Raw genomic sequence first — 20,744 nt, 5'->3', positions numbered from 1 at the left:
AGGCGAGGGGAGGCGGGCGGGGGTGTCGCCCTCTGCTCTCATCCATCTTCTGCACATCACGGTCGAGTTCCTCCTTCAGCGCCCGCTCCGGCGGGGCAAGGCGCCCCGCTCTCCCGGCGCGGCCGGCCCCTGGGAAGGCGCCTCCCCCTCCCGCCTCATCAGCTGTTATTAATGGTGATTGATGATTAGCAATTACGGGGCCAGGACAAGGGTGCTTTTGTGGGGACGGGACGGGGCCGCGCCGCTCCGCACAGCCTCTCCGGGCCCACGGACGGGGCGAACCGGCTCCGCTCCGCCGGCACCACCGGGCTCCCGGAACCGGCCCCGAGCCGGCCCTGCGGCAGCTCCGGATGGCCGAGCCCGCGGGGACTGGTCCGGGAACGGCAGCGAAGGGCGAGCTCCAGCGCCCCGACGGACCGGCTCTGGCCAAGCACCGACCGCCCCGTGCCGTGCCGTGCTGTGCCGCGCCGTGTCGTGCCGGCGCTGTGCCGTGCCGTGCTGTGCCGTGCCCGCAGACCGCCCGAACAGGGCGCGGGGAGAGCAATCACGGGGCAGGGTCGGGACTGTCCCTTTCTCGGCCCTGGAGCCCTGTCAGCTCGGAGCGGGGTCCCCGTGAGACCGGCGGGCTCGGGCGCCGCGGGGCCGGGAAGAGCCCGGGGCCTCCCGCAGACGCACTCGGGTCAGGGTTGGGGGGGTGTATCCTGAAATGCCCCCTCCTGCTGCTCCCCGCACTCCGTGTGCCGGACTCGTCCCCGGCGGCCGGGCTGCGCATCGCTCCATCTGCAGAGCCGTGCGAGCCGAAAGCTCCCGAGCCGCGGCTCCGCCGCGCTCTCTGTGTCCCGAGGAACATCGCCTGCCCCTTGTGGGGAGTCCCCGCGCTAAAACAGAGGGCTTTCTGCCTCCAGCTCGGCATTTGGGCTGTCCTGTCTATAGACTCACCAGACCTGCAGGAAGCACACTGAAACCTTGCTTCAGAAGATTTTTATCAGGATTTTTAAAGTGCTTGGAAGCTAAGAAATGCAAGCTGGAGTCATGTCTGTGCTCACCCCAGCTGTAGTTTCAGTGGCACAGTGACACTCCAGACCTCCAGCTCTCACCTAGGGGTATTCCTCTTCTCAAGCCCCCTGTGTGTTCCTGCCTGCACTTCCCCTTTGACCAGGGATGCAGCACCCCTGGCTGCCTAGCTACCCAGGCTCCCTGGTGGCATTGATATCTGTGTAAACACATGGATTTCTCTGCCATCACCTTCTGCTTTGTCCCTGAGGATGTCTGGAACACCACTTTGAAGTGTGTTTTCTGTGGGACATGACAGCCCAGCCATGGAGTTGGACACTTGGATCCTGTGCGGAGCATTCAAGTGAGGAAAATGGGCTCACTGTGCTGAAAGTGGGTACTCAGCCTTCCTCCACAAAACAGGCAAAATCTGAATCCCCAGGGCCCAGATAGGACATCACACAGCCTCCTCTTCCTTTCTTGTCTTTTGTGCCTTTTCTTTGTCCCAAAGAATTGCAAAGAATTATCCCTCCACAGCAAGAACAGCACTGCTTCAAGCCAGGGAAATGAGTGTGGAGAAGTCAATGGTAAAACAATCATCCAGGCTCAAATATTGAATCATAAAACTGAGCCCTGGCATAGGAGATCCCTGTCACCCCTCTGAAGCAGACACCTCCTGCCCTTGGATTGCTGAGAGAGTGAGAGATGCTCATTTGCAGGTCAGTGACTGGCTGGGGCCCCCGGTCCAGGACAAGGGCCCAGATTCCATGGTGGAAAGGAATATGGCAGTGACAAGCATTTGGATGAACCCCACTGCAGAGACCAGCTGTGACACAGTAAGGGACATGGCTCCAGACCTGCTGGGCAGCATCTGGGCTCTGTCTGTCCTTGACCCAGCTCTCCTGCCTCATCCACCAGATGTCTCTGGTGAAGGAACCTTCAAGTTGGAGTCATCTTCAATGCACATAGCTTGGGTCCATTCCCTGCTATGGAAGCACCATGGAGGAAGTGAAAGCACAGCCAGGTGTTACTGGAACTCAAGACTGCACTCAAAGGGCCCAGATCAGGCTGTGCAAGCAGCTTTCTGACTCCTGAGCAAAGACAATTTGATCACTTGTTGGATGAATCTTTTCTGTGTAACCAACCCACACGTCACACCTGCAGACAGGTTAGCAAGGTATTTGAGAGCAGCAGGAAGCTGCTCTCTCTAGTGACCTTGCTGGAGACCCGAGCGAGCTGGGGGTGAGCTGTGTCTCCCACGGGAGGGAGGATGGCAGCCCGTGCCCACAGCAGCAGCTCCTGCCTGGAGACCACAGTGGCAGGCTCATCTCTGCCCTCTGCACAGCAGGAGCTTGCACCCTGCCAGTCCCTGCTGATGTCTCCACGGTTAAGGTTCTGCTTACCTGATCATCCACTTGCACTCCTGCAGCCCCATCTCCCCTCCAGCATTGAGTCTGTTCCATGCCAGGAGCAGCAAGGCAAGGCTGCTTCCAGAGGGGTGGGAAGCCGGGCAGGAAGGGCTGCAGCAAGGCAGGGGCTTCAGTGACCAGGGTGCGTTCCCACAGGACCTGAGGGAGGTGAGCAGAGCAGATCTGGTGACAGATGGCTTCATCCTATGAGTTGGCCCTGACCCTGGAGAGTCAAACCTCCCCCAGGGAGGGGGGATGTACTCAGGGCCCCAGCAATTCACTGCACTTTGGTTTACTGTGTCTCATGAGACTTTGTAGTAGAGGTAGAAACTCATGTGCAAATCATGAAGCAAGATTTCAGAGAAGGGTATGTTGAAGGACTACAGAAAAAAATAAAAGGTTGTAAGAATAATAAAGCAAAGATATGCTGCTATACTCTCGTGTGTACATCACATGGGACAGAGCTCCCTCATCCACCATCCTCACAGGCGAGCCAGCTTGGAATGAGGGTCCAGGCTGCACATCCACCCACTGGACTTCCATGGGCTTTCCCAATTCCAGTTGTGTAACCTATGTTGAATCTCCCACAGCTTCTTGCTGCCTAGTGAAATGCAGTTTCCATGGCTTCCACTTGAGGCTCAGACCTCCACTGCTCAGATGCTTCCTGGGCATCTTTCCCTCTCCACACACCTCTGCAGAAAGCCCCTTGATCCCAGTTTAAAGGGCTTCATCCCTCCCTCTCAAGGAACCAGCGTATTTCCTTAATGTGGCTGAAGATAGACTGTCCAACACGCCAGGTACAGCAGAAACATAAATTGTGTGTGCAATTTGTAAAGCCTCGTGTCCCACTGCACTCTCAGCTGTTGATGGAGATCTCTCAGGACCTTGCTAGGAACATTATCAGACACTGAGTTGAAAAGGTCTCAGGAGGAGACCTGCTGTCTCCTGTTTTGGGGTCGCTGTGTCATGGCTCGTGTTTTGCAGTCTCAGCAGGTGGCCCTGAGTCTCACCAAGCTGGGCCCTGAGCGCTGAATTCAAGTCCAGTCTCTGCAAGCAGCAACCACAGACCAGCCTGGCCCGTCTCCCCATCCTCAGTCTGCCTTTGCTCACCACCTCTCTTCTCTGTTTCCTGCATCAGAACTGTTCAACTCCTCCTCCTCATTCCTTGCTGCAGACATGTGAACATGGACCAGTCTGTCTGCCTGCTTTTCTGGAGTCAGCAGGAAAGCCTGGAAGGTGTCCTGCTCAACACTTGGCACGTGGGACAGTGTCTGTCCTGAGGATGGTGCATGACCTGCCTGAGCAGCACAGAGGATCCCAGGAGAAAACCTTCAGCCTTTAAAACTGTCCTTGCTCGGATCCTGCAAAGTGGGATCCTCAGAGGCTGTTCATTAAGGAAAATTTGATCCTGTGCTGCTGGGCAGGAAAAGAACCACCCAGGCTGGCTCTCCTCTCTGAGGTGGAGGGCCTGGAGTATTCCTGATGCACCAGCTGTTGGCCAAATACAGGCCAATTAATTTTTGCTGCATCTGTAATGGGTAAAGTTCTGAGTAACACAGCACAGCAACCACAACTGCAACAGTTAAAGCGTAATGACAGACTGGGAAATGAAAGCAGGTCTTCCTAATGGAAACTGCTATGCAGTCTTAACTTTATGCCTCTACCTGCTCCACTTACTATCTCTGCACGGAATCTAGCACAACAGGACTAAATCTAGTCACAGCCTCTAGGCATTCCTGCAACATAGCTGCTAAACATACTAAAAGCAAGAGTAACGTTGTGAAATTATTTACTCCAGGTTTGGTAAGTCTAGAGAGCAGGCTGGCTGTGGCCATGGTGTTGTTTGACCGGAGCTGGGCTCCCACCAGGCAGACCCTGGTGCTGGGGGTGCCCTTGGCATGGCCCCTCAGGCTCTGCAGCCACACGCTGCCTGAGGTGGGCAACGCTCACGTGCCAGGGGCACCCAGGAGGAGCCAGCTGGCTCCTGCAGACAGGTCCCTCAGGCCCTCCCTGACTGCAGAGCTGCCCCACGCACTTCTGTCTTCAGCTTCTGACATGAAACCTGTCTGTGTTCATGCCTGGGGAAGGTATTCAGAGCTAGAGCTGGCAGGGCCATAGCTAGAGCAGTGGGAGTCCAGGATCCTCATTAACAATAGCACGAGCATGCCCAGGTGCATGGGTTTGCTGCTGACAAGATCTCAGACCGGAAATTTTTGTTTCTGTAGTCCTGGACAAGGTTCACATGTTCCTTTCACAAATTTCTTTAAGGATTGTTCTGCTTAGGAGAGCCAAGCTCTCCCTCACTCCTGTGTTTGGATCCTACTCAGGGAGAGCGATGTTAACCAAATTCTTTAGATAATTTATGGGGCTTCTAAGGCACAGGGCTGGTACCTCTTGCATGTTTAGGCCAGAAGCAGCTCTCTCCACGTGCACTGCTCTGCCCAGCAGTTATGTGAGCATGGCACTCCAGAACTGTTCATTCAGAAGACATCCATCATCTGCAGGTCACTATACAGACATGCATCTCATGGCTCTGCGAGAGCCTGTAAGCAAAGCTGGTGTTCTCAGAGTGCAGGATGCAGGATTCAGAACAAAATGGGTTATGCAACACTATGCAGAATAGAGGCTGGCACACGAGCATCGTTTCCTCAGCTGGGAGCACAGCCCAGGCAAAGGCACCACTGGAAGCAGCCTGCCTCCATCGCCTTCGTGCCTTCCCCTCAGGTATTTATCCACACTGATGAGATCCCCTGTGCCTTCCCTTCTCCAGGCTGAACTGCTCCTGCTCCCCCAGCCTTTCCTCATAGGAGAGGTGCTCAGGTAATTTTTTCATGTTAAGATATTGTTATTTTGTCACTGCTCAGGTTTTCTCTTTGAGGCAGCTTTTATTGTCTTCTGACCATTCCTGCTGCCTTCTGCTACTGCTGCAAAGTTATACCAAACCAGCTTTTGTTGAAGCCTTTGCTGGGGACTCTTTCAGTGACCTGAAGCACCCACCCCTGGCAGCAGCTGCAGGTGACTCTGCTGAGGAGTGGAATGAGCAGAGCAGGGCTGGCAGCCCAAAGACAGCGTGCAAAGGGGGTCTGCTGCCCTGGGGCTCACCTGGGGAGCACGGCACCTCGGGAGCACCAGCCTCTGCTGCAGCACCTCTGCATGGAACCAGTGCAGGAGGAACCTGGAGCCTTGCTCCTCACAAAGAAAGACAGAAGGCCTCGGCAGCGGGACAAGCAAGCCCCAGCATGAACCCAGCAGAGCTCTGCTCAGGGGGACTCTGTTGCTGTGGGGGTCACAGCCTGGCATGGGCACTGAGGTTCCTGCTGCCCCAAGGCAGGCACTTTGCAGTGCCTCCTCGGGGGAATCACAGCCAGGATTGGTGAGCAGCCCCCGAGGTGCTCGTGGGCTGGGGAAAGGATGGGGTTTGCCTTTGTGGGTCACATCCAGCCCTGGGGTCCTTCTGAACTCCTGAGCACTGTCCATCCCACTCCAGTGAAACGTGCTTGGTGCTGCCAAACAGCTGAGATGTCAAAGATAAAGCTTGTGAGACAAGTGGTGCAAGACCAAATATTTAAATAACTTAATAAAAGCAGCATCCCCATTTATTTCAGACTGTCCTTCTCAGAAACCACTGCAGCCAGCACATTCAGAGCAAGGAAACTGATAGAACCAGTACAGACCAGTGGACTCCAAACGAAGGAAACTCAGGTTAAGTCAGAAATGTCAATGAGGTGTTAATGGAGTTAGCAGTGCTGGGAAGGGAAACTGGAACTTATTGTCCTGGGGCAAAATGCAGTCCCAGTGGTGACAGCATCTTGTGTCAGCCCAGAAGGTTCAGAGATCTGTAATTAATGGGCCTGATCTCTTTGGGACTGGGCTGAGCACCATGCAGATGAACCCTGGTCTGGGCTAGGGCAGATCCTCACGTGATTTAAAAACAACCCCTGAGATAAGAAATCTACATCCACCATGATAACCTGTTCTAAGATGCAACTAACTAGAAGGTTAATTGCCCTTCTATTAAAATAGTCTCATTTCTAATATGTGTTTGCCCAGCTTCAGTTTCCAGGCGCTGTATCTGGTTTTAGCTCCAGGTGCCTCCAGGAAGGCCCCAGAGTGCTGAACGAGCCCTCGGGGAGGCTGAGCCAGAAGGCACAGCAGGTCCAGCAGTGGCTGCCAGGGGACAGTGGAGGGGTCCCTGGCTCTCTTTGGGCTGGGGGCTCTCAGCCCCGGGGGCCCTGTGACCCCGAGAACAGGCAGCCACACCTGCACCCAGGACTGAGAGCAGCCCTGGAGTGTCCAACCCCCTCAGCTCCCGCTGCCAGCAGCCCCTGCAGCCCCCTCCCGCTCCTGGTGCTGCTCTGAGCCCTCCTCTCTCTCAAACCCCTGAAATACCGACCCCAGAGCCGCGTGGCCCTGCAGCAGAGAGCCCAGAGAGCTGCAGGCCCTGGGCACCTGCCCCGTGTGCAGCACACATTCTGCATAATGACATCCAGGAACGCAGTAAATATTTCTGCTCTGCATTTGAAACAACTATGTGCAGTATTCATATTTTACAGTGGTAATGAAATACTTTCTATTCCATCAGTAATTAAGGAAGATGCTAAACTGTGTAAGTAACAATTTTTATAATGTGCAGGAGAAGAGCTTACATGCAAGAGTATTTAATCGGCTAATGAGTTCACTGAACCATTTATTTTTTTCTTTATAACAAATCATGGCACACTGGGGAACTTAAGATTACTAGGGGGAAAAACACCAGTGTCTTGTCAGTATTTAAATGTGTTCACATGGATATCCAAGAAACTACACAGCAGTTAGTTCAACATACCTCCCAAGCAATCACGGACAAGCAGTCAAAGGATGTCCTGGGTAAGTCAGTAAAAACTAGAACCTAATTCAATGTAATTTGAAGGAGGTACTTTCAAATTATTTTATATAACTTTTTATAAGCCTACAAGTTTGATAGAGCTAATGAGAGAGATGGGGCATACTTAGAAATCTGTAAGTCATTTGACTAAGTTCTGCATGGCATTCTAATAAGAAAAATTAGCTGTATGCTGCAGTGAGTGTCCTCACTATTAACAGATCCAAAAGAACTTGGTGACTGAGGAGACTTATCTTACACAGCCATTTGACAGGGTTATCTCCAGTTCCATTCTCTTCACATATCAATGCTATATGCTATTAGCAATCAGGGAGAAATAAAAAACAATTGCTGATAAAATTACTGGAATGGATAAAAGTGAATTGCTGGTAAAAGTAACAGGTGCACTAGTTCAAGAGAACTTGATCTGGGTTGCTGGAAACACCAGGCTGAGGAGCAGCCTGGTTGGTTGCACTGCAGTGTAAGGTGCAATTTGTGAGTAAGAATGGGGCTTCACTTCAGTTCAGGGACAGCATCATGGGTGTAACGAGTCTGAACAAGTCCTCTTTGGAGGCTGCAACATCTGCCACGGAGCACAGACCACGCTGGCTGGAGGGCAGCACTGCCCAGGCCTCCTCCTGGGCTGTGCAAACAGGGAAATCACACCAAATACAGGCAAATCACACCAAATATGGGCAAATCACACCAAATATGGACAAATCACACCAAATACGGGCAAATCACACCAAATATGGGCAAATTCCACCAAATACGGGCAAATCACACCAAATACAGGCAAATCACACCAAATATGGACAAATCACACCAAATATGGGCAAATCACACCAAATACGGGCAAATCACACCAAATATGGACAAATCCCACCAAATACGGGCAAATCACACCAAATATGGGCAAATCCCATCAAATATGGGCAAATCCCACCAAATACGGGCAAATTCCCCCAAATTTGGAGCCAGGGCTCCCGAGCGTTTGTGTGCACAGCAGAACAGCCCCACACAATCACAGCACTGTGCACTGCTGCCCTCCCTCCATCCCAAGGGATGCACTGCAACAGGGGAAGCCCAGGGAAACCCTGTGTGTGGAGTCAGGGCTGGGTGACAGCTTCCACACAGGAACAGCACAGCTGAACACAGTTCCAGCCCAAATAAGGGGAGAAATAGCACAGATCTGTGCAGTTTTAAATTATATGATGAAGAGAAACAGAACATTGTTGCCTATATGTTCTTACATGGCATCAAGTGAAACATAACAGGGACAGCAGAAAGATAAAGAGAGCAAGGTGATCAATGCACTGTGCAATTCTTCTCTCCTTCCCACAAGGGAATCAGAATGCTCAAATATTCACAGGCCCAAAAAGTGGCTGGTCAAATTTATGGCAGAAAAAAAAATATCTCCACAACAAAAAATACAAAGATGCCTTTTTGACTCAAAACTACCTAAGAAGCAGGTTACAGCTCGGGGTGGGTACAGACATGCTGGGAAAGAGCTTTTCTCTGCTTGCTTTGCCTGTAAGAACCTTACTGTTAACCCCCATTATGGCCTCTCCTGCTCTTTACTGAGGAACAGGAAAAACCGAGTGAGAGTCAAGCAGGTGCTTGAGGCTGGGAAGCCTGCAGAGTGTGCTGGTTGTCTGTCAGAAGGAACACCAGGGATGGGCAGGGCTTTGGCTGCACAGGGAGGGTCAGAGCAGGATCCAGTGGCTGCAGCTGGGATGGAAACTTCTGTCTGGAGCTGGGATGACTCTTTCCCCGAGCACATCACTTGAATGGCTGCACTGCAAATGCAACAGTTCTAAGGCTGCACCTTGCCACGACTGTTCTGCTGACAAACCCAAGTGGACGCTGAAGGAGGAGCACCAGCCTGTGCCCAAGAGACCTTCCCAGCAAACCCAGGACACAGGAGTGACTGGCAGCTGCCTGTGCCTGCAGCAGCCGATAAAAACACACCAGAACCACGTGTCCCTGTGCTAACAACCCCCTAGGTTCAGTGTTCTCAGCAGAGACCCCAGCCCTCCCACTCAGGATGGTTAAATTTCCCTGGCAAAATTGTCCCTGCAAGTACATCCAATGCTGCATCAGGAATTTCCCCTTCAGAAACCTGAGAAAATAGCAAAGCTTGTTAAGTTGCCAGAATGTGCTCTGGAACATTACATCTTTTTAAATCTGTTATTGTAAATGTTTTTGAAAATCAATTGCTAATCAATTAGCATAACTGAGTTGAAGTCAGAGCATTTGCACTCAGGCTGCATCTTAGCTTGAACCCTTCTGATTGTTTCCATTTGCAAAGGGCTGGAGTTCCCAGGAACCTTTCTAGTGGATTGGTTTGATTTGGTTTAGTTTTTCTCCACCAGTTATGTTGGTCATGCTGTAAAAGGTTCTCCCTTTTTCCTACCAGCCTCACATTCCTTGAAGTCTGCTATCCAGTGGTATCCTTATGCACAAGGAACTCGTGCCCCTTTCAGTTTTGGTAGGAGCACAGACAAAACTCAGTTTCTGAAGACTGTGGCCAGGGAGAGCCTGTTCCTCTCAGCACCCACCTGACCTCAGCCCTCCCAGGCACACAGGATGCTCTGTCTGCAAACCTGGTGGCTCTGAGGGGAGCCCTGGAAATGTACCTGCAGCCCACCATGGGTCCTTTGCTGCAGCAGGTGCCTGTTGGGCTACCTTTGTCCAGGAAGGACAAGGATGGGCCAGAGCTCCATCTGCTCCTGCCTTTGCAGAAACCAGACCCTGTGTGTTCACCTCTTCCTACTGGAAAAGCTGGAGCTGCCTCCATCAGCCAGTGCAGAGCAGCCTCAGAACTGGCAAAAGCAGCCAGCGAGACCCAGAGAGAGCTGTAAGCCTAACAGGCACAAGTAAAACTACAAAATAGAGCAAACGATGAAATTCAACTCCTCCCTGTTCTAAGGAGATGTTGTTATGGCTGAGCATGCATTACTGAGCACAAGTTAATGCAGGCACAGGCACAGTGTTGGAGGGAAGGATGGTACACCTCTCCAGCTGTGCTGCTCTGCAGGCTGCCTTCAGACCAGGACATCAGGTCAGGCCAAGGCAATCCCAGACTGTGCTGCCACCCAAAAGGACAGACCTTCCTGTTTCTGTTCCTCCTTTGCTCACAGACATCACCTGGCTAAAAATGAACTCTCTAAAGTGGTAATTAGACTTTGGGAACAAGATCACTGGCCCTTGTCACATGCACAGATGACCTGAGCAGACAAGCTGGTTCAGCCAGCAGGAAGGAAGCAACTTCAGACTCCGTTCCTACACTGGTGCAAGGGAAATGCACACTGGTCCATGGGGAGAGGGCAGGCCATCGTCCGTGTATTTTAAAACCTTTGGCTCTCCTGTACACTTCATCCCAGTTTTGCAGATCATTGTGGTCACCCCAAGCCAACACCTCACCTCTCTGCCCCTGTGTGTCATAAAGCACATATCCTGAGATATAGCATCTCTATGCAATAGCACCTACATAAAGGCAGGCACAAGTGCTTTCCAGGCACCTTGTGTGCACCTGTGGCACATGAACACAGCCCTGCTGTACCCTGCTAGCATCCCTGCTGTGGCACATCAGCAGTGCACGATCAGGAGCAGCACCATCCACCTCTCAGCGTGGCTTTGGGCTCCCATCCTCAGAGCAGCAGGGCTGAGGGCTCAGAGCTACAGCCCGTGTGCCCGGAGAGGCAGGAACAGAGAGCACCACTGGGTCTGCCACACAGCCTTTTCTTCAGAGCTGCATGTTGCAGGGTCCCACTGTCGCCGTGGCCGTGGAGAGAGGCCAGGCAGAGCAAATACAGCAAGAGGAGGCACCTGCTGCCCTGGGTACCTGTGCCAGCCACAGCTGTGGTGCTCAGGGCATTCCTTGAGCCAGAGGCAGTAATGGAGCTTGCTTACAGCAGATCTTTGAAGGATGATAATGCTTCCTTTTCATCATAAGTGTGTCTTATGTCTCAGGATAAAACATTTCCCTTCACCTTGCCAAGGCTGTGGTGCAGCCCAGGCTGCAGTGGGACCCTGCAGGGTTCTGGTGCTGGCTGCTCTGTGCCCAGGGGAGCAGCAGTCCCAGGACACTTTCCTTCTCACCAGCAGCGAGGTCCTCAGTGCTGCACAAGCACAGCCAGCCTGCCCCAGGCTCCTGAGCCAGGTAACCCAGACATTGTACCTTCATGGAATGGTTTGATTGGAACAGCCACCACACATTTCCCAATAAAAAACAGGTGGGTGCACAGGTCTGAGTGCAAATGCCACCACCCATGGCATGTCAGGTGAGCTCTGTCAGGACAGCCTTCAAAGAAATGAAGAAGCCATGCTCAGATGAGTATAAAGAACAGGATTTATTCCAAACACCTTTGGGTACAGACCAAGCAACTTGACCAAAGACAGGACCACAGCAATCATCGAGGGCACCAGAGTTGCCTAGTACAGGCTAGAGTATCTGGATTTGGGATAGGGAAACTGGTACCCTACTACTAAGCCTGTGATCCATGCAGTGTCTTTGCTCCTTGTACCACAAAGTTCCCTAATTCCCATGCCTCCTTTTGTTAGTCTGGGGTCTGTCTGGATTAGTATGGACAAACAGAACACTCCAAAACAGGTGCGTGATGCAGAGCACAAGGCTGCTTGGGACTGGGACACAGCAGCAGGCTTGGCACAGGGGGCTGATGTGGCCAGGCAGGAGTGGGTGAGGGGAAGGGGGTAGCTGCAAAAGCACAGACTGCATTGGCAGAGGTGGAACACCTGCACAGAGAGGCACAGCAGGACTGGAACTGCCACCCCTAGTAGAGAACGTCCTCGAAGCCGAGCAGCAGGAACTGGTGCAGGGCACTTGGCAGATGCAGCTGGGACAGGACCAGAAGCAGCCGGCCCTCCAGGAGGGTCCTGAGTGTGCAGCGAGCCAGGTGCTGCAAGGAGCGAGGTCTGTGCCCCAGGGAGAAAAGTGACTGGTAGAAACAGGGGTATTTCTACAGAGAGAAGAAAGGACCAGAGGCATGCAAAGCTGGAGATATCACCCTGGGACCAGAGGTAGAACCAACATCCACTTGCCTCACAATGGAGCACCCTCCCTGCCCCCAGCAGCACCATCCCTGTGCCTGCAACCCCCCGGCCAGCCCCAGCTCCACCCAACCCCATCCAGGTCTGGGTGCCCCAGCAGCCCCCCAGAACCTGGGCACGTGTTCCCCAGCAGCAGCTGGCATCTGCTCCCTCACCTGCACCACCTCTGCTGGAACCGCTGCCAGCCAGTCCTCGGAGACACGCACGTGGCTGTAGCTGTTCACCAGCACCTCGATGACACGCGGGCAGCTGTGGCAGCACCGCAGCACCTGGCCAGGGAGAGACAGATGCCTTGAGAGGCCACCTGGAACACGGGCTGGACAGTGCTAAAGGAGTAAAGTAGGGATTGATTGAAAAGGCCTTCAAAGGATACACCTCGGGCAGTACAAGAACCTGGCTGAGGCTACACCCAAGATGGACTCCAAGTCACCAGTTGTCATATGTTTATAAGTTTTGGTCCATTTACATATTGGGGTTAATTGTCCAATTACAGCTTCAGGTTATGCACTCCCATCCTTCCAGTTTGCTCTCCTCAATTCATGGTTGTTTACACTCTTTGGGCCTGAAGCTGGAATGGTGTCCTTGCTTCTGGGGCTGGAAAAGGATGGGTTTGTGTGACTGAGCTGCGAAGAGAGCTTGCTAACACTTTATATGAAATTCAGTTACATACTAGTGTGCAGTACAGAATCCGGAAAATATGGAAGCTAAAACTTAAGGCATCAAGAGCAGGTGATCACCATCATTTGGCAAGATCCTGCAAGCCCCACTGTCACCTCCTAAAGCACTGCTTGATCCAGATGTAGTAAATCTGGTGAACTCCTGTCCTTCCCCCATTCTGACCCAGGAGAGAAAAACCACTGCAGGTATGAAGCACCAGAGTGTCCCTCCTTGCAAAGAGGAGGGCTAAGCCATCACTCAACATGCACAGCTTGGCTGCCTTCAGCACAACCCACAGCTCCTCCTCAGACACAGGGACCATCGTGCATGGCTGGGGAGATGATCTCCATCAGCTTCACTGCTGCAAGGAGCTCATAAACACCAACACTCTGGCTGACACCAGACTCCTTACCTCCCATTTCAGCAGTCAGAGCACGAGCCATTCCAGGGCAGAGACTGGCATTCATTTTGTGATCAGACAGAGCACAGCACACCATGCCTCTTTTGAGGGCCACACTGGGGTCTCAGGGATGCAGGATTGTGCCTCTTTGGTGCACAGCTGCAGAGACAGCTGTACCTGTGTCCAGAGCAGTGCTGTGGCCATGCCAAGAGTGGCACAGAACCGCAGAGGACTTCACACGTATTTGTACAACACCTCTGGTGTGTCCCACATTGGTGTAGGTGCAGGTGACACACCAGTGCCGTGTACCTAGCAACAGTGCAGCCTTTGGAGAGCACCCCACCCAGGCAAAGCCGCACAGAGGCAGATTTCCCTGGCTCCGGGCTGCCACTCCCCATGGCCCAGGCCAGCAGTAGCTGTCAGAGTCTATTCTGGCTGTACCAGTGATCCTCATTATCTGGCGTTAATAGGAGATTAATTAGTGTTAATTGTTGATTTTCCTGTATTTTCCCAAAGGGGAGAGCAATCTGCTGATCTCCGGGCTGGGTAATTATTGCAGTGCTCAGGAATTAAGACAGGAAATTAACCCTTTGTCTGCGGCTGTCTTGCAGAGACAGCAGGAGCTGGAGGTGTGCCCCTGAGAAGAAACACCTCCAGAGGAAAAGGACCAACAATTTCCAGAGCAAGTAATGATGAAAACTGGGTGAGTGCTGTCCACACAGCTTAGCAGACAAGCAGGAGAGTACTACAGCAAACCACACTCCAGGAGGAGGCATCAGGGATTCCCGTACCAATAATGCCAGTTGTCCCTTCCCAGGCCCTGGGCAGAGCAGGGCAGGACAGCGAACAGGCTGCCTTGGAACAAGCCCTGCTGTGACAGGAGGGCCCGCGGGGGCCCTGGTGCTGCTCACAGCCTTCCCCTCCCGCACAGTGCCCGCACCTTGAGGAGGGAGCCCGGCCAGATGCGGACGGCTCCGTGGTTGAGCAGCGCTCGCACCACCAGCTCGGGGCGGTGCTCCCGCTTGTAGGCGGCCACTTGCAGGATGTTGTGCAGGGCCGTGTTGCCGCCGTAGTTCATGACATTGACGTTGGCGCCGTGGGCCAGCAGCAGCTCTGCGATCTGAGCGTTGGCATTCTTGCAGGCCAGGTGCAGCGGGTGCTGCCGGTCCCGATCCTCGGCGTTGATCCTGGCACCGCTCTGCACCAGCAGCTGGCAGACTCGGTAGTAGCGGTCCATGTCCTGGGGCTGATGCTGCTGAGCACAGGCAGCATTCAGCGGTGTTTGCCCCTCCTTGTTCCTCACCTCCACTTCAGCCCCGTGGTGCAGAAGCAGCTGGACGTGCTCTGCCAGGCCGTGCCGTGCTGCCACATGCAGGGCTGTGTCCATCTCCTCCTCCGTCTGACTGTTCACGCTGGCACCACGCTGCAGCAGCTGCTGGACACACCTGTGTGGGCCGAGGAGACTTGCTGACCATTCCTCATCTCCACCTCCCAGCTCCCACATCTGTACCACCCCTGCTTTTCCCCAGAGTCCAAAAATCCCTGCTCCTCATGCCCTGGAGCAGAGTTTTTAAGCCAGGATGACTGGTGAGCAGAGATGCTGTCAGCCTAATTCCAGCTAACTCTGCACAGACCTCTTAAGTGTTGTCACACCTGGTGCCTGCTGGCATGCTCAGTGGATCCGCACAGGAACGCCCTGAACATTACAGCGAGACCACTGGCTCCTCAGCTGCATCTGCTAAGGACACGGGCCTGCAGTCACCTGCTGGACCCAGAGGTGATCCCGGTCCAGGAGCAGGCACAAGGCCAGCCCCATTCTGCACCCACCGACCCCCCTCCAGGGGTGAGGAGGGACCGCTCCTACTCGGGATCGGGCTCGGCCCGGCGGCAGGACTCACTCGATGGAGTCGGAGCTCCTGCAGAGGTGCAGGGGCCGGTGGCCATCCTCGGAGACGGCCTCGGGGTCGGCTCCGGCGGCGAGCAGCAGGCGCACGCAGGCGGCGCTGGCGGCCGCGCAGGCGGCGTGCAGCGCGGTGCGCCCGCCCGGGGCCGCGTCCACGGCCGCGCCGCGCCGCAGCAGCAGCCGCACGCACTCCGCGTAGCCCCGGCCCGCCGTGATGTGCAGCGGCGTGGTCAGCTCCTGCTCGTAGCTCAGCGACCACAGTCCTGCAGGGGAAGAGGGGTCAGGGAGCCGCGGTGCACAAGCACCTGCCCTTTTCCGTGAAGCACCTGAGGTGCAGCCCCCTGACAGACCTGTGTTTCCCCTCAAGGGACATCCAGTCCTTTCCCTGCAAGATCCCTGCATCCGGGCTGGCCCCAAAGGCGGAGATCCCTGGAAGGCTCCCAGGCCACAGAGCCGTGCAGACAGGGAGCTCCAGGACCAGCAGCCCGCAGCAGAGGCTGGTCTGGGCTGCGTGCCCCTCACCTGTGGCTCGGGGGGTACAGGGGTTTCTCTTGTCAGGGGCACCTGGGGCATGAGCAGGGCTGATGGCAGTGAGGTGGCTGGGCCAAACACCATGTGTGTAGCACCACAAACATGAGGACCAGGCAGTAGAGAGGTGTCAGAACCCACTGCCACACACACAGGGGACTCAAGCCCTGAGCAGGATGCAAACAACAAGCTACAGCAGAGCTGGACATCTAGAACCTAGGAGAGAGCAAGGGGCTGAAATGTGCCAGCTCTCAAAAATGCTGACCAAGCACAAACCACCGCTGAGCCGGTGCTTTCTGCTGGCTAACAGCCTGCAGATGCTACAGGAAAAAGCTCCTTAAACTGTGCCTCTTGCTGCCTATCCAGACTGAGCTGGAGGACATCCCAGACTGCATGGTGTGTTCCACACTACATCCTCCCAGCTCCTTCTTGCAGAGGCAGGATGTCATCTGTGTTTCCCAGGGCCAGGTTCAACCTGCACTGTCTCAAAGACCTGACTCATGTTGTGGCAGTCTGGCACAACCCGCAGTGGGAGCCCACAGCGCAGAGCCGGCTGCACACAGGGCAGCTCCCAAGCACTTAAACAACCCCTGTGGGAGGGACCAGCTTTCCTGGATGCACCCTGTGCTCTCAGGAACAGGAACCCATTTCCACAAGGAGCACAGGAGAACCTGACCACATCCCCAAGCTCTTGGTGCCGTTCCCACCACTCTGCAAGCCAAGGAGCACCCATAACACAGAACCCCAGCAGCAGCTGAGCCCCACAGCACACAGCACGGGCTGAGCCCCACGGCACACAGCACGGGCTGAGCCCCACGGCACACAGCACGGGCTGAGCCCCACGGCACACAGCACAGCTGCTCCCCGTACTCAGCCCGCGGGGGTTGAAGCGGTAGTTCTTCCACTCTTCCAGGTCGCTGGTGTCAAACACAGCACTGGGGCTCAGGTTGTTCTGAGGCTCCCTGAGGATCTTGGCTACAGTGCCCTGGTCCCCAGCCAGCAGGGCCTGCCAGAACACCTGGGCAGGGCCGTGTGCCTGCCGTGTGCGGATGGGCTCCCGGCTCCCGTCTCCTCCGCCCGTGACGCTGCCCATAACGCCCAGCCAGGCTCTCCTCAGAGACCAGGACAGGACCTGCCGGTGCACCCCAGCCAGGCTCTGAGGCACAGCCCCACCAGCAGCCTGTGCTTGGGCCGAGAGCCTGCCTGCCAGCCAGCCCAGGGCGTTCCACAGGGAGGGGGAACACATCACCCCCCTCGCTTTGGCTCCGCCTGGGCACAGCTCAAGTCTCAGCTGTTCTATTCTGGGAAACCTTGTGACCAAATGCTGGGGCCAAGAGGCTGATAAAGGCTCTCCACTCGGGCAGCAGTACCTCAGCAGTGCCCTGCTGTGAAGGGAAAACCTTCAGGAAGGGCAGGGAGCTTGAAGGGTAGAAATGGGGATGAGACATCACTAGGACAACAGAGAGGGAAATGGTTTCATGCCTACTCAGCATGTTGCCCAGACCACAAGAGCATGACCTCAGCAGCTCCACACACCTCTCCATGCCTTTGTTCATCCCTCGGCTCCACACACGTCTCCAGCAACGCACACCCATCTACCAGTTGCCCCTGAGCCATTGGCACTAGAAAGATTTTTAAACAAGCTACAAGACAGCTGTTTTTAATCAAAGCCAAATAAATGGTTGAAACAGGTACAAAGATGGGAAAAATTTGAGGTAATTACGCTTTAGGCCCTTCCCACCTCCTCCTTTTTCTTGCTATCCAGCCTTGCACAGAGCCCCTGCATAGCTTTAGTGCTCCCTTTCAGTGCTCAGCCACTCCCCTGGCTGGGCTGCTCACTGCAGTGCTGCCACCTGAGCTGGTGTTTTCCTCTGACCCCACTTGGCTCACACAGCCAGCCCTCCCGCCTCGGTCACAGAAGAGCATGCCCTGCTCACGTGGCACTAGCACCGTGCACATATTGTTCACACCATGTGATCTGGAGAGCATGTCAAACTGCACGGGAGGCTGGTAGAGCCCGCTTTAATTCTGTGTCATGGAATTACTCAGATCATGCAGCTAAACACCAGTTAAGTGACCCCAACAGACCACCAAGCAACAATTACCAGAGGACCAGAGCAGAGTGTAAGACAGGGAACTTTACCCTTCTCAGTAATGAAAATAAATGAGCAAGTTCTCTGCTGACAGTATCCAGTTTGCTCTGTGTGTGCAAACTTCACCTTGTCTAACTGAAATGTAGCCTACAAAAAGGTAAAGAAAGGAAAGCCCGTGGCAGACGTTCTCACCTGATGGGACCCTCTATTTACCCAAGGATGTAAGCAGGTATCCCATGGGAGCCTGAGGTTCCCAGTCATGCACGAGGGAGGCAGGAAGTGGTGTAAGGTATCAGTGACACCAAACAGTTTACACTTCCTCTGGGCACCTTAAAATACCAGCGAGGTGATCTGGGAAAGACAAGGTCGCTGGAACCTACTGCTAAGGTCACTGAGTTCTAGGAACCTGTCCCTACACGGTCAGTGAGATACAGAGACAAGCTTCAGGTAGCTTGAAGGTTTGGTTTGGTTTTTGTTCTCTATTCTTATCAGACAAATTTAGCAGCACATTTTTGCTTTGTTCTTGGTGAATGATCTTGTTTGGTTGGGTTTTTTCATGTCTTGAAACTTTGTTGATCATAGAAATTTCTACATGAGGTTGTTTTACATTGTTCCATTTTCTCTGGGGCACAAACCTTTACCAGTAGAGAGACGGGCTGCTCCAGTGTCTGCCAGCCTGGCACAAGACAGGAGTTCCCACACCCAATCCGTATTTTACTGACAAATTATCTCACTTACATGGAAAGTAATACCTTTGGTGGTTTCATTCCTAAGTAGACTGTAACAATTCAAAACCTGGTTCATACAAATCTTGCAACTCAGTGAATAATCTTCACCCCTCACAAGTAGCAGCATGTGCATTGGCAAGCCCACACACCCTATTTGTCTCTTGCTGGAGTGGATCCCCACAAAACGCTGTCTGTCTAAGCACCAGGACATTTGCCTTGCTCCTCTGGGAAAGCAACTGCATCAACAGCTCTTCCATTCTCAGATGAGAGGCTTTTGCCACCAGCCTTCTGGTGAGGAAGCTCTTTCCCAAATTTGCCCTAAACCAGGACAAAAACAGCTAAAGGCCTTCCCCACTTGGTGCTCTTAAATTCTGGAGTCTGCCTGCACCACATCACTGCTTGACAGCAGAAGAACAAGGGCACATCCAGGCTGCCCAGCACACCCCTGCCTCAAACACAGCAGCTACATTCTTACTGAGGAGCTCATGGACAATGCTGACGAGAAGCTAAGTAAAAGGGACCAGAGAGCGTGGAAGCCCCAGGATGTGCCTGGACAAGCTAGAGATGGACAAGTGAGATGTACAGACAGAAAGAAGCACCAAGAATGATCAGCTCCTACCTCCTGTCACTGAGGAAAGTTTGCTTCCACCATCTTTCTCATACACTGGATTTCTGCTCCCCTTGTCAAATCTATGTCATGGAACAGAGCAGTATTCTGATGCCTCTCCGCCCATGCACACTCCCCACCTCACATGTATTTCACATCCATGCCAGCAATCTCTAACAGGACAGCCCTGAGGATGTGCTTCTCCAGCAACTCTTCCAGGGCCTCTATTCTCATTATTTCCCAGTAGATCTGCCTCATGCCACCTTCAACAAGCCTGCTACTTCTTCTTGTGCAGCCTTGGAAAGTTCCTGCCTCACACTAAAGCTGTTCTTCTCAAGACCTTCTTCACCACTGGGGATTCCTTTCAATATTTTTCTCAGGTGCCTGAGCCCTCTCCTTGGAGCCCATCCTGGGCATTTTCTATCCCCCCATGTGGCAGTCCCCCATACCCACCACGTTTGCTGCTGGTCCAGCGCAGCACATCGCCCCTGGTCTCAATGATGAGATTGACGGCCGCGCCCTTGGTGAAATATTTCTGCAACATGTCCAGGTCTCCAGTGAAGAGCGCATTCTGCACCAGCAGATCCCGGCACTCCAGGGGCTCCAGGCGGCTGTGCTGCTGTCCCCAGCCACCTGGGCTCAGGCTGTGCTCACTGTGGTGGGACCTCACACTGCAAGAATCCTTCCAGGGAGCGGGCTGCAGCGAGCGCTGAGGGGCAGCGCGGGGAGGGGAGGTGCAGTCCATCACAGGCAACTAGCCAGAGAAGTCTGAGCCACACAGTAAATGAGCTATTACAGCAAAGACCCTCTCGTTCAAGGGTTTGTCCTTTGCAGATTGCTCCTGGGTTCCAGCTCCCCTGCATCTGGCTGGACTCAGGCAGGGGCCTGAATCACCCAGTATAAATAGCCTGGCTTGGCAGCTGCTCATCACCACCTCCCCTTCTTCCAAGAGCTTATTTTCAGCTGCTAGGTGCAATCACCAGCACGGACTAGGCACAGGAGAGGGGTGGCAGGCAGCCTGGGAATGCTCTTTGTGCTTGTTGGCTCTGCAAAGAGCCCCTGCTCCACACAGTGCCCCCAGTGAGAAAGAGGAGAGCAAGGTGGGGACAACCACGGCAGGGAGGTGGGTGGTGAGGGCGAGCTTGGGAAAGGCCTGGATCAGACTCAGGGTGAGAAGTCATGAAGTACTAAGGAGAGAGCTCTTCTCCACAGGCAGCTCACAGGGACCAAAAGACCCTCACAAGCACCACACACTGCTCTGGGAATCAGCCCCTTCCCCAGGGCAGAAAGGCTGCAGGATACAGAAGGGCAGAGAGGTGAGCCCTGAGAAAAACAGCTTGTACAACACTGTCACATTGGCCCCAAACTGAAATCAAGTTCTTTGTGGTGTGGCTGGAGGTGCTGGTCAAACACGAGTCAGACTTTGCTTGTGTTCCTTTTGGCAGCTGTTTCCAGAGCAGAGAAAATAGTTATGTAAGAACCTTGAAGCTGA

At 54.0% G+C, this 20,744-nt stretch overlaps 1 protein-coding gene across 5 annotated transcripts; it reads right to left on the bottom strand.

Moving 5' to 3' along the window:
* Positions 1-11,594: 11,594 nt before the first annotated feature.
* On the bottom strand, positions 11,595-20,140 carry ASB10 (ankyrin repeat and SOCS box containing 10). 5 transcript variants are annotated; one of them, XM_039726483.1, is made up of 6 exons: positions 16,695-18,056; positions 15,647-16,040; positions 15,292-15,559; positions 14,334-14,838; positions 12,492-12,605; positions 11,595-12,201 (listed from the first exon to the last, which is right to left on the bottom strand). In XM_039726483.1, the coding sequence occupies exons 2-6, from the start codon at positions 15,909-15,911 to the stop codon at positions 11,701-11,703; spliced, it is 1,653 nt and encodes a 550-aa protein (XP_039582417.1). In that variant the 5' UTR covers positions 15,912-16,040; positions 16,695-18,056; the 3' UTR covers positions 11,595-11,700. The 5 variants fall into 5 exon arrangements, with proteins under 5 accessions (XP_039582417.1, XP_039582416.1, XP_039582415.1 ...); XM_039726482.1 differs by lacking the exons at positions 15,647-16,040; positions 16,695-18,056 and adding an exon at positions 19,706-20,140; XM_039726481.1 differs by lacking the exon at positions 15,647-16,040.
* Positions 20,141-20,744: the final 604 nt, after the last annotated feature.

Source organism: Passer montanus, unplaced genomic scaffold (genome assembly GCF_014805655.1).
Source record: "Passer montanus isolate IOZ18808 unplaced genomic scaffold, ASM1480565v1 scaffold59, whole genome shotgun sequence".
NCBI lineage: Eukaryota > Metazoa > Chordata > Aves > Passeriformes > Passeridae > Passer > Passer montanus.
Note: the sequence above shows the minus strand (reverse complement) of the source record. Positions and strands in the feature narration are given on the sequence as shown.

Coding starts and splice junctions, on each gene's coding strand:
- ASB10 (XM_039726481.1), bottom strand. CDS start 17,070: ATGTGTTCCCCCTCCCTGTGGAACGCCCTGGGCTGGCTGGCAGGCAGG. Junction 14,839..15,291: donor AGGAGCTCCGACTCCATCGA/GTGAGTCCTGCC, acceptor CGGCCCACACAG/GTGTGTCCAGCAGCTGCTGC. Junction 12,202..12,491: donor TTCCAGCAGAGGTGGTGCAG/GTGAGGGAGCAG, acceptor CCTGGGGCACAG/ACCTCGCTCCTTGCAGCACC.